Here is a 12,238-nt window from a genome sequence, read left to right as displayed (position 1 = left end):
CGATTGCTCTAAGACTGCAAGGGAAGCTCAACTTCCCCTAAAATGTCAAAAAATAAGTGATCAAATATGTACTGTTGTGTGTACATGTCAGTAAATAAATATGCACTACAACGTGCTCAACCTTTGTACAGAATCAGCTTCTTATCACTGGTAAAGACGCGGCTTTCCCGCAGATTCACGGTCCTTTAAACAGTGCTGACGCTGAGTGTCCACAGAGTTCAATAGCGAAGCAGCGAAACGAGACTGAGTCATTGGATAAATGCTGGGCTTTGTCCCGCCCATCGGACGCTCAGCGTCTCTGGGGGTCTATGGGGCAGTGGGCTGGCCTCGACGCTCAGCTTCTGCATGATTGGATGATCTGTCTGAGGCGGAATCCCTTTTTGATTGACAGCGAAATGAGCGAATCAGCGATCCTTTGGTGTAAAGATCTGTGGGAGCATTATATTTTCACTCTGTTCTGAGTTGAGCCAGGCTTTCTTAAACCTCTTAGCGGCATTTTCTTTGTTAAAAACGACTAGCGACAAATCGAGCTTCTATTTCTGGTGGGTTTTTTGTAGCTGCTTGTGTTTGGAGACTGACTTCTATCACTCTTTCTGACTTCTATCGCAGTTTCTGTCCAGCGGGTGCTGCTGAGCCCCTCCACCGTCACAAAGCACTCACAGACGGACACACTTCACATGGGCCAAGGCCGTTTAAGCCTAGCTCTGCTGGCCATTGAGAGGACACTAGTCAAGTCCCTGGAAAAGACGCCTTGTTGGTGCGACAGGGTCACAGATCATTTTCTTAAAAAAGGAACGGAGGGTAGAATTTACGTATAAATAAACCGACACATTTTATTATGTAGGCCGAAATTGAGCTTCCCCTCCTTGAAAGACCAGCATCCGCCACTGACCTGAGACAGACTTGCTTCCATAAAGGAAAACTAACTAGAAGGCTTAGGGGAAGGGGAATAAAAAAAAATAAATAAATAAATAACCCACACAACCAGCAGCATGAGATCAACACAGTCACTTTATTCATCATAGTTGTGTTGCCTATAGTCAGGGATTTTCACCAGTCTCACAAGAGCAATAGTGATCAGTCCACAGATACCCAACAACTGCAAGCATAGCAACTCCAACCAGCCCCTAGCTGGACTGTGACCCTAAAAAAAAAAAAAAAAATGAATACATAAAAAACCCTGCTGAGACGTTTCACTTAGAAAAACAGGGTCAATTCAGTTTGATTCAAATCCTTACTTTGTCCATCACCATCTCCTTGGCTTTTAGCTGAAACTGGCATGTCTGCGATCAGAAGGACTTCATTACTGGACACTAAGGCTGTGTTCTCCAAACCCTGGGTGGTTGAAATAGATCTTTCTAGAAAGAAGATTATAAAATTGATACAGTGCAAACCAGCATTTAATACACTTACCCCTACAGGCAAGAGTTGGTTACTTCATTAAAATGAACATGCCTTTGTGTCAAAAGTAAACTTACTTGTCCTATCACAGCTTGTTTCACAGGTCTCTGTAGCAGACATCTGACACACCGATGTGCTACAGTGGAAGAAAACCTAAAAATGTAATATTAAAATTAACAGCATGCATTTGAATTTTACAAATAAAGCAAGAGTAAAATGAGTAGAAAGTCATGTCCAAAGACCTGGTGACATCATGGGATTTGACAATAGTTAAGAGGCTGTGGCAAAAAAAAAAAAAAAAAAAAAGGTTCCTTAATCCCTCATTATGATTGCGGTATACAGTGAAGCAACATTTAGTTCACCAATTAGTGCAAGAAAAATTTAAGTTGAACACTCCCACTGTCCATTGCTTAATAAAAAAAAAAATAAAAATCATACCACATTTGTTTATTTTCTGACCTGACTTTCAAACACTCAAATGGCCAATGTACTCCCCAGTTAACAAGGAACGTCCCAAAATTGGTCTAAGTAGTCTGTCCGTCAAGGACATATTTTAAACGTCCAATGGAAATCCATCTTAAGTTAGTTATCAAGTGGTGACCAATCAATAACGGCAGTGGACGTCAAAAATACGTCTAATAGTCTTTTCAACTTTAATTTTCAACCTTAAGAAAACGTTGATAGACGGCAGTCGTTACGTTATTTCACCGTTGAATCAACGGCTAAATGTTTACTGGGTCCGCAGTGCCTTAAGGAGCCACTTCCAGCGTTACTCAGAAGAGATGTTTCTCATGTCAGATAAACAGCAAAAAGATTAACTACCCCACCCAAATTTCACTGCCATTTTAAAATTTCCCTCAAGCACAAATCTTACCCCTGTAAAACAATTAGCCGTTGATTCAACGTTGAAATAACGTAAAGACTGCCGTCTAATCAACGTTTTCTTAAGGTTGAAAAGACGACCAAACACAGACATTGAAAAGACGACTATTAGACGTATTTTGGACGTTCATTGATGTAATTAATTGGTCCCGAATAAATTACTTGTATAAAATGCATTTTGGACGTCCACTGACAATATCGATTTGTCACCATTTAATTTATTTTAAACGTCAATGGACGTTTGAGGTCCTATTCCACTGATTTAAAAAAAGTCTGAAGCAGGAACCAAGTAATGATAATACCACAGCGACAGATTCTGGAGTAATATTCATCTAAATTAAACTGAAAGAAATCCAAGAACCTGTTTCCATAAAGGACGAAGCCAAGTCTCATCCACAAAGGTAAACATCTTCACAATGAAGCGTTTGTAGTGGGTTGGGTACTGCAGACCAGAAGAGCCAACTGAGAGCACAGTGGTCAGGTAATGGTCACTTTTGTATGGACATCTAGCAGAAGAAGTCACAGCACATTTAATGCATTACAAACTAAATAGAAACATGAATTAAACTTGGCTAAGTACCAAACTAGCTAGGCATCAGCTTACCCGTTAATCAGCAGATCCCACCGAGGTAAACTTGTGGGGTCTGGGGTAGAAGTGGCCCAGCAGTGATTCAGTAAGAGGGCAATGTTCGGGTCAGTTCTCTGCAGCATTCTCACCTCCACATATACTGGCTCCCTCAGGACCTTAGTCACTGGGTAATCAGCTTCTTTGTAGTAGGAGCTGTATATGTCCACTATAATGAAGAACTAGTTTAATTTATGTACAGATTTGCATAAGCTTCCCTGGACCTCATTCTGACTGAATTAATGATTCTATAGAGTATTCGCCTACCATCTGAACATCCTTTAGTAGCACAGACTCCATTAGCAAGCCTGAGTTCCACTTGTAAAGGACCCTGATTGAAGACAGGTCGAGGAGGAGGAACAGTGTTCGCATTCAACATCAATGATGCCACTGTTGTTGCCAGATATTTGCACTGGAATTTTAGCCTACAAGACAACCTCATGTTATAAAAGAGCACAATTCCCTTTAAGCCACTTCTCCCAAAAGGCAACTCACGCATAAGAGCTGTCCCTTGTGACTGCTCCATGTGGCCCAACTCCCACTTCATAGGAAGAAGACATCATGTTCTCATAAACAATATAGTCACCTTCCACCTGAATAAACAAAACAATGGCTCAATCACCTCATTTTGGATAATTAAGTTATTAACACCACTTAGAAGGGTTCTAACGTTATAAGGATTCAACCCACAAACCTTTGTTTTTGTGCCACAAGAGTTGAATGGAAACTGAAAGATGATGAAATCCAAATTGCTGTCCACAGCAGTGCAGTGTTCCCCAGCAGCCTCCAACGTGACACTCTCCAGACTGATACAAGGCTGGGTGGCCTCTCTGGCAACAACCACCACAAACTGACCATCGTCGATGCATTGTACAGTCACTGAAACAACCAATTAACCACTCTTAGACAATTCAGTGTTGGAGCCATACAAAACAAGCTGATGAGTGAGATAGTAACCAGGGGTCATTAAGGAAAATTTATCCTATTTTAGTAACATCCAGTCTTAATGTGGCAACCCCATCAGCGGTGCAGCCCCTTGGAACTCTGGTTCCCATCACAACCATTTTAAGCAAGTCTGACTTGCTAGATTTCTCTAGAACAGAGTAATAAACCATGAGAAAAATTGCTAACATTCTAAAAATCAGTAAACTTCTTAATATTTGCTTACCTGATTTTGCATAGTAACACATGGGTCCATCAGGAGCTTGAATATACCTTCTGGTATCATAACAGCAGTTAAGAGCTTCACAGTCAATTTGAGAGATGCCTGGTTTGCCACAGCCCACTCTGGAATACTCGTCCACATCACACTGCTGTGAGGGGTCGAAACTGACCGGTACAGGCTGCTGCAACTCTGGCTGATTAACTGATTGAGGGTATTGCTGGGCACCGTGCTGTGGCACTTGTCCGTAATGTCGGAGAAGTTTGTGAAAACCTTCTAAAAGCATGAGAAAAATACACTTGCTAACAGATTAAAAAAAAAAAAAAAAAAAAAGAGGTGTTTACTGATTTTAGAATATTCCTTACCTGATTTTGCATAGTAACACATGGGTCCATCTGGAGCTCGAATATACCTTCTGGTATCATAACAGCAGTTAAGAGCTTCACAGTCAGTTTGAGAGATGCCTGGTTCGCCACAGCCCAATCGGGAAGGCTCATCCACAACACACCGCTGTGAGGGGTCGAAACTGACAGGTACAGGCTGCTGCAACTCTGGCTGATTAACTGTTTGAGGGTATTGCTGGCCACCATGCTGTGGCACTCGTCCGTGATGTTGGAGAAATTTGCGCAAACCCCCTATATATATATAAAAAAAAAAAAAACAAGAGAAAAATATAACTGCTATCAAATATTCTAAAATCAGTAAACCTCTCGATATTTCCTTACCTGATTTTGCATAGTAACACATGGGTCCATCAGGAGCTCGAATATAAATTCTAGAATCATAACAGCAGTTAAGAGCTTCACAGTCAGTTTGAGAGATGCCTGGTTTGCCACAGCCCACTCTGGAATACTCGTCCATGTCACACCGCTGTGAGGGGTCTAAACGGACCGGTACAGGCTGCAACTCTGGCTGATTAACTGTTTGAGGGTATCGCTGGCCACCATACTGTGGCACTCGTCTGTGATGTTGAAGAAACCTGTACAAACTCTCTGAAAACAACAGCATGACAATATAATTGCTAACAAATCCTAAAATCAGTAAACTTCTCTTTTAATATTTCCTTACCTGATTTTGCATAGTAACACATGGGTCCATCTGGAGCTCGAATATACCTTCTGGTATCATAACAGCAGTTAAGAGCTTCACAGTCAGTTTGAGAGATGCCTGGTTTGCCACAGCCCACTCTGGAATGCTCATCCACGTCACACCGCTGTGAGGGGTCGAAACTGACCGGTACAGGCTGCAACTCTGGAGGATTTACTGTTTGAGGGTATCGTAGGCCACCATGCTGTGGCACTCGTCCATGATATTGGAGAAATTTGTACAAACCCTCTAAAAAACAAGAAAAATTAAATTGCTAACATATATTCTAAAATCAATAAACTTATTTTAATATTTCCTTACCTGATTTTGCATAGTAACACATGGGTCCATCTGGAGCTCGAATATACCTTCTGGTATCATAACAGCAGTTAAGAGCTTCACAGTCAGTTTGAGAGATGCCTGGTTTGCCACAGCCCACTCTGGAATGCTCATCCACGTCACACCGCTGTGAGGGGTCAAAACCGATTGGTACAGGCTGCAACTCTGGCTGATTAACTGTTTGAGGGTATTGCTGGCCACCATGCTTTGGCACTCGTCCATGATGTCGGAAAACATTTGCCAAACTGTTAGCTTGTGCCATTTGCCATGGATCCTTCAGATCCTGAGCACTAGAAAATGCAGCCGCCAAGCAAAACCAAGCAACCAGTTTTAACATTGTACTATGAGTATTGTAAAGCTTAAGCTCAACTGCCTGAGTAAACACCATTTAAAGGGTGTTGGCTTCAACCAATTATCCCCAAAACCTGCCCCTTAATTAACACCTGGGCCCCTTAGAAACTGAAGGGGGTGGCTAGAAGTGCCTCAAATTTAAACATTCATTTTCAAATTCTGCACAAAATATAATAAAATGGTTAATATGGAGAAATATTTTGACAATATTTTAGTCATGTACTTGTACTCAAGTAATTATTGCGTGACCAAGTAATTTTTATTAATTTTTTTTATGAAAATGGTGATATAAAATTCTGTTCCTATAAAATGTTTTACAAATGTCTATGTAGTGTTTATATATGCTAGAAGACGTATCATGAGTGAAACTAGCAGTCAACACCATAAGCATTTCTTCGAAACTTCATGTTTTAAAGAAAGTCTCATCAGTAAAAAATAAATAAAAATTACATTTATTAAGTGGATTTTAAAAAATGTAATAAAATAAAAAAATAAATAAATAAAAAGACATGCGGGGCAGCCATTATGGGATTTTTAAAAATCGTTCTAAATATGTAGCTAGCTATTTGTGATGAATGTTTTAATCATTGACTAAAGAAGACTAAATAAACAAAACTCCCAGATTTTTACTTCAGCCTTGCTAATAATAGTTTTTGTACATTTTCTGTTTCTTTTTTAAGGAAATGCAGTTTAATTTATATGTTTTCTACTGTTGTTTTTGTCGACACGGAAACTCAGACCAGGTTGCCGTTGGCAACCATCGATCCCTCGGTATTCACTTTCTTCGGTCTATCTGTGTAGTCGATTGTCGACCTGAAAAGAGGAGGGTTGTAGACGTGGTGAAGCTTTAGTTCAGTAACGGCTTCTGAACCAGTTCTAATTCATCAGCTCCGATACTTTATGTCATTCTAATACATTTATGAGGAAGGCTGTAACTTAAGAAGTGCAAACATGCTGGACTTTGCTATATTCGCTGTGACGTTTGTTGTCATTTTGGTCGGCGCTGTCCTCTATTTGTACCCGGTAAGAATCATGCAGGAACTCGGGGAATTCTTTACACATTTCATATATTTGCTCAAATTTTAGGCGTTTTGGGTTCCTTAGCTAGACAATTTACATATGTGCAGTATACTTTGTGCTTGTTTAGTGGCCTGTTGGCCAGACACTGAACTTTATTTGGAATGGACAAATACCCAACTTATTAAAGGGCCCATATCACAGAAAAACGGAGCCCTAGTGACGCCCTTTTATAATAAATTAATGAGTGGGTACAAGATTTTTTAAAAAGTCGTTCCCACGCCCTTTAAAGACTTTTTTTTATTGTTTAAAATAAGATATTCATGCTGAATGTACACCTTCCTAAAGTTTTCATGTGTACCATTATCTCCCACAGTTCACCAGGTCCATATGAATACTGAGTTTGCGTGATGTAACAAAACGAAAGTCATTGTATATGTATTTACTATTCAACCTACAGTAAATTAGCTCCACCCAGTCATGCTGAAGTTGTAGTGTTTCAGCCAGCTTTGTGAACAAGGCTCAATGCTGGACAACATATCCAAGCTCATGTATTTTACATGTTTTAGACGTAAAGGCTGAGTAAAACAAAATCATATTTAATTCTAAAGGATAAGGAGAGGGAAGAAATATGTTCCAGTGAAAATAATTACAATCACATATACATACACAGTTGCAGTATGTTACATAAACATTCACAGATGTCATAGGTACAAAAATAGAAGACTGTAGGATGTAGTAAATCTGAGTGGCTTGACAATGTTTGAAAAATTGGTATTCCTTTTTCAGTTGTATAAAAAAATGCACACAATGTGGGTTTAGATACAGTTTCCAGTGTAGGATTAAATACAGATATTCATGCAGCTTTTTCATATTTAATGATTTGACATCTAATCTCCATTTTACTGGGTTTCTGCAGTCCTCAAGGAGAGCCTCTGGTGTGCCTGGCCTGAACCCCACAGAAGAGAAGTGAGTGCCAACAAAGATTAAGATTATTCTAAGATAATTCTTTTATTATTTTCCTCCCTCTCAATATGCAAATGTCCATTCTCTGCTATTCTTTAGAGATGGTAACCTGCAGGACATTGTGAACAGAGGAAGCTTGCATGAGTTCCTGGTTGGACTTCATGACCAATTTGGGTCAGTGGCATCCTTTTGGTTTGGACCAAGGCCTGTGGTGAGTCTGGGCTCAGTTGACAAACTGCGCCAGCACATCAACCCCAACCGAACCAGTAAGTAATAACTTTTAAGGTGCAATAACAATCTAAACCTAGCATTTAATGTGACAAATGATTTACTCTCAAGATTAATATTTAATAACCTAAATCCATTTTAAACGAATACCAATATGTAACTTTTTATGTTATTTTTGTCATTTAGCGGATTCATTTGAGACAATGCTCAAGTCGCTGCTTGGGTATCAGTCAGGGACAGGCATAGGAGGAACAGAGGCAATGATGAGGAAGAAAGTGTATGAAGGAGCTATTAACAAAACACTGGAGAATAACTTTCCAGTCTTGATCAAGGTATTATGCTCATTAAACTAAACTACATTCTTTCCCTAATTTTTTGCTTTTTGAAAGAAAGATGTTTTAGGTAACATCAGTATTGTGAAAGTGACATCATGCTGAGTACTGTTGTGTTTCCTTAATTTTATCAATATGAATTTACTTTAGAAACATGATCAGTTTTCTTTGTATTTGTAGCTGGTTGAAGAGTTGGTTCGAAAATGGCAGTCATATCCAAAGTCGCAACACACCCCCATCTGTGCCCACCTGCTGGGACTGTCCATGAAGGCAGTCACTCAGCTTGCCATGGGCAGCCACTTTGCAGATGATTCTGAAGTCATTCGCTTTCGTAAGAACCACGAAGCAGTGAGTAAATATGAATGCTCATCCTGGGTTTGTGTGAAGATTTCATTTTGTTAGTATCAATAAGATGATATACTGATGATGATAGCATGATTACTGAATTTGTTATGGTCAGATATGGTCAGAGATAGGTAAAGGCTATCTGGATGGTTCTATGGAGAAGAGTGCCAGCAGAAAGGCTCATTATGAAACTGGTGAGTGACCATGAAGTCTTTTTAATCTTCACTAACTCCTTTATATATATTTGTATTTATTCATCTATATATGTACATGTCCGTATGTATCTGCAGCACTGGCTGAAATGGAATCTATACTGAAGTCTTTTATTAAAGAGAAGAGTGGACGTAGCTCCAGCATGTCAACGTTTATGGATTCTCTACAGAAGGCCAATCTATCAGAGAGACAGGTACTGCACAGCACATTGGTTAACCACACATCTCTCATTGTTTCTAGTTTTTTTTCACTTGTGTTCTCCTTCTGTTTGATCAGTTTAGCTGATTTCTGCTTTGTGTGCCCCCCCCAGGTGATGGAGGAAAGCATGGTGTTCAGTCTCGCTGGCTGTGTCATCACTGCAAATTGTAAGCAGCTGATACTTCTAACTGCTTGTACAGTGTGTTTTTACATTTCTCTTTCTGTGGAGCCCTGGAGCCCTGTTTCGGGGGATGTAAAGTGATTTACTCTGTAAAGTGACTCAGCCTTGAGTGGCACAGAGGTGTTATAGGTAATCTTGCTACGGCTCAAGATCCTGGATCTGATTCTCACCTTCACTCTGCTCTGGATCATGGTCTGTTAGGGTTTCCTGATTTGCAGGTAGACTCTACACCCACCATGACCATTATTGGGATGAGGAAGTTACAGAAGGATTAGTAAATAATTGAACAAATTAATTTCAGGCTACTTGTTGTTTAGACATACAGTATTGATGGCAGTTCCTTTTAGATGCTATGGCCCAGACCAAATCCTTGATAATTCAGAATGAGGTTTTAATTCTTATGTTTACAAGCAAGGACCATGTAAACATTAACTTCTTAAAGATCTCAATTTTGGTCTAAATTGGACAATGCATCTATAGAGCTTTCCTGCAGCTGTGTAGCTAATCACATGATGTGGTAACACTTTTAATGCTCCAAAACTAGTGTCTCCACATTATTCTACTTTAACTGATCTATCTTCTGTATTATTTTGCCAGTTATATATATCCCTGTGGTTGCCATTGCATTATTGGCTTATTTTCATTTGATTTTTCCAGTATGCATCTGGGCAGTACACTTCCTCTCCATCTCAGAAGCGGTGCAGGAGAAACTACATCAGGAATTAATAGATGTGCTGGGGGATGCTCCTGTCTCACTTGACAAAATTCCACAACTCAGGTCAGTTTTGAGCGTGAACTGTAGCCACCATTTGGTTGCATGCTTTTTTACACTTTGTCCACTTGAGGGTGCTTCTGTGCTGCATTGATTATCTGCTCTGTGGGCAGGATTAGAATTTAACAGTATAACTGTGAAGTAATGCTTTCTGTCTGCAGGTACTGCCAGCAGGTTCTGAATGAGACTGTACGTACAGCCAAACTAACCCCGATTGCAGCCAGGCTGCAGGAGGTTGAAGGGAAAGTGGATCAGCACGTCATTCCTAAAGAGGTGCATAGTTTTCCTATTTCACTTTATTGGATAATGTCAAAACTAATGAAAAAGTTTGTCAGGATAAAGAGAATGCAGAACAGGAATCTCTGAAACAATTGTTTAATGGAGAGAAATCTTCTTATAATATCATTGTAGCCTCAAAAGTGTCTGTAGGGGTCTGTGTGTGTGTGTGTGTTGCAATGTGAAGGCCTGGCGCCCCCTCCAGAGTGTATTCCCACCTTGCGCCCAATGACTCCAGGTAGGCTCTGGACCCACCGCGACCCTGAATTGGATAAGGGTTACAGATAATGAATGAATGAATGAATGAATGAATATCATTGTGAATGAATTTTCTGAATGTTAAAATGGCTACACATTAATAGCTGCTCTGTGGGTCTTTATCTAAAGTTTAGGTGTGAGACATGCTTAGTTTTCTGCAATTTTAAGAACGAAGCAGTTGCTTTTATGGAATTTAATTTTTGCTCCATATTAGAAGTATTTATGCAACTTGGCTAACTTGATGTTGTACCTGGTTCTGCACTGTGATATTTGCCAGTGTGTGACCCTGTAATTACTCTTCTTACAGACTTTGGTTATCTACGCTCTGGGTGTAGTCCTTCAAGATGCAGACACATGGACGTTACCATACAGGTGTGTGTTGAATGCACATTTAGAATCTGTGCAATAATAAATGAATTATGCCCAAGTGTTTGATTATGTGTCTATGCCTCTGCAGGTTCAATCCAGATAGATTTACAGATGAGGCTGTTATGAAGAGCTTCTCCTTGTTGGGCTTTTCAGGAAACCAGGCCTGCCCTGAACTTAGGTAAACTAGGCAAACACTTGAGTGTAAATGCTAAACATTTGGAATACATTTGGCATATAACCAGCTTAATATCAGCTTGACACAGAATTGTTGAAATGTCAGAGATCATCTTTATTATACTACTCACTAATGTCTGTCAAATCCCTTTGATTTTCCATTTCCTTTATGCAAGTGGATTATCTTAATTCTTATGGGAAAAAAATAACTTACTTGTTTTGACTTAGAACTAAATTAAAGTTAGTCTCTGGACTTTAGGACTTAGTTCTGTGTGCATCTAGGAATATTATTTTGAAATACTAAAAGTGTTTTGCAATGCAGGTTCTCATAATAAAAGCAAATAAAATTGCTGAATCACTCATTTTGTTCAAAACCCCTTCAAAAAGTAGCAATTGTTCACAATTTGGCTTGTTCCTATCTGTGCAGATTTGCCTATACAGTGGCTACTGTGTTGTTGAGCACATTGGTGCGCAAACTGTGCCTGCATCGATTGGAGGGCCAGGTGGTGGAGGCCAGATATGAGCTAGTGACTACACCCAAGGATGACACTTGGATCACTGTCAGCAAGAGAGACTAATTTGCAGATCTCAATCTCACAACAAACTCCAGAAAGAGAGGGATTCTGGAGATCATTTCTGAGCCCCTATATACTGCCATGTCCAGACAGGTTTTATATAATGATGTTGTTCTTCATAAGGCCAATATTTTTGCTCACAGAATCCCTGATATGATGTTTTATGATGATCAAACGTTTGCCCATTTCAAACATTTATTTCAAGAAATTGTATGCTTTTTTTTTTTTTTTTATTAGTTTGTGTTCAGGAAATGACCATGAAGTACCACACTCATGAAAAACCCGTCCTTCATGGCCTCAGTTTTACAAATAAAAAGTATAAAAACTTAACCTTTTACCTGCTCTTTCGTTTTCCATTTCTACACCATTGCTAGATTATAACCCGGAAATTAAAGACTTATTTTTTGACATTTCATTTATTGGTTATGCAGATACTTTTATCGAAATCTTTCCACTTTCACATACTTTAAACATGCTGCTGATATGTG

At 39.5% G+C, this 12,238-nt stretch overlaps 2 protein-coding genes across 2 annotated transcripts; one reads left to right on the top strand and one right to left on the bottom strand.

The window, feature by feature from the left end:
• Positions 1-1,008: 1,008 nt before the first annotated feature.
• Positions 1,009-5,863, bottom strand: zp2l2 (zona pellucida glycoprotein 2, like 2). The gene is made up of 13 exons (XM_066664737.1): positions 5,478-5,863; positions 5,139-5,405; positions 4,796-5,062; positions 4,436-4,705; positions 4,077-4,346; positions 3,603-3,787; positions 3,404-3,501; positions 3,176-3,333; positions 2,888-3,077; positions 2,645-2,789; positions 1,479-1,554; positions 1,239-1,358; positions 1,009-1,144 (listed from the first exon to the last, which is right to left on the bottom strand). Exons 1-13 carry the CDS (start codon positions 5,830-5,832, stop codon positions 1,128-1,130), a joined length of 2,418 nt encoding a protein of 805 aa, XP_066520834.1. The 5' UTR covers positions 5,833-5,863; the 3' UTR covers positions 1,009-1,127.
• A 789-nt stretch (positions 5,864-6,652) lies between these two features.
• On the top strand, positions 6,653-12,044 carry cyp20a1 (cytochrome P450, family 20, subfamily A, polypeptide 1). Its single transcript, XM_066665132.1, has 13 exons — positions 6,653-6,869; positions 7,783-7,832; positions 7,929-8,095; positions 8,244-8,389; positions 8,570-8,737; positions 8,850-8,928; positions 9,025-9,140; positions 9,258-9,312; positions 9,984-10,104; positions 10,260-10,371; positions 10,940-11,004; positions 11,090-11,179; positions 11,603-12,044. The coding sequence occupies exons 1-13, from the start codon at positions 6,798-6,800 to the stop codon at positions 11,751-11,753; spliced, it is 1,392 nt and encodes a 463-aa protein (XP_066521229.1). The 5' UTR covers positions 6,653-6,797; the 3' UTR covers positions 11,754-12,044.
• Positions 12,045-12,238: the final 194 nt, after the last annotated feature.

The sequence above is a fragment of the Hoplias malabaricus genome, chromosome 3, assembly GCF_029633855.1.
Source record: "Hoplias malabaricus isolate fHopMal1 chromosome 3, fHopMal1.hap1, whole genome shotgun sequence".
In the NCBI taxonomy this organism is placed as follows: domain Eukaryota; kingdom Metazoa; phylum Chordata; class Actinopteri; order Characiformes; family Erythrinidae; genus Hoplias; species Hoplias malabaricus.
The sequence above is the reverse complement of the archived record's forward strand: the minus strand, read 5'-3'. Positions and strand labels throughout refer to the sequence as shown.

Bases quoted from the DNA above. Each gene is read 5' to 3' on its own strand.
- cyp20a1 (XM_066665132.1), top strand. From the start codon at position 6,798: ATGCTGGACTTTGCTATATTCGCTGTGACGTTTGTTGTCATTTTGGTC. The intron at 8,096-8,243 runs GTAAGTAATAAC...TTTGTCATTTAG, and splicing joins CATCAACCCCAACCGAACCA to CGGATTCATTTGAGACAATG. The intron at 8,738-8,849 runs GTGAGTAAATAT...TGTTATGGTCAG, and splicing joins TTCGTAAGAACCACGAAGCA to ATATGGTCAGAGATAGGTAA.
- zp2l2 (XM_066664737.1), bottom strand. From the start codon at position 5,832: ATGTTAAAACTGGTTGCTTGGTTTTGCTTGGCGGCTGCATTTTCTAGT. The intron at 3,788-4,076 runs GTAAGCAAATAT...TGGTTGTTTCAG, and splicing joins GTGTTACTATGCAAAATCAG to TGACTGTACAATGCATCGAC. The intron at 1,359-1,478 runs GTAAGTTTACTT...TCTTCTTTCTAG, and splicing joins AACAAGCTGTGATAGGACAA to AAAGATCTATTTCAACCACC.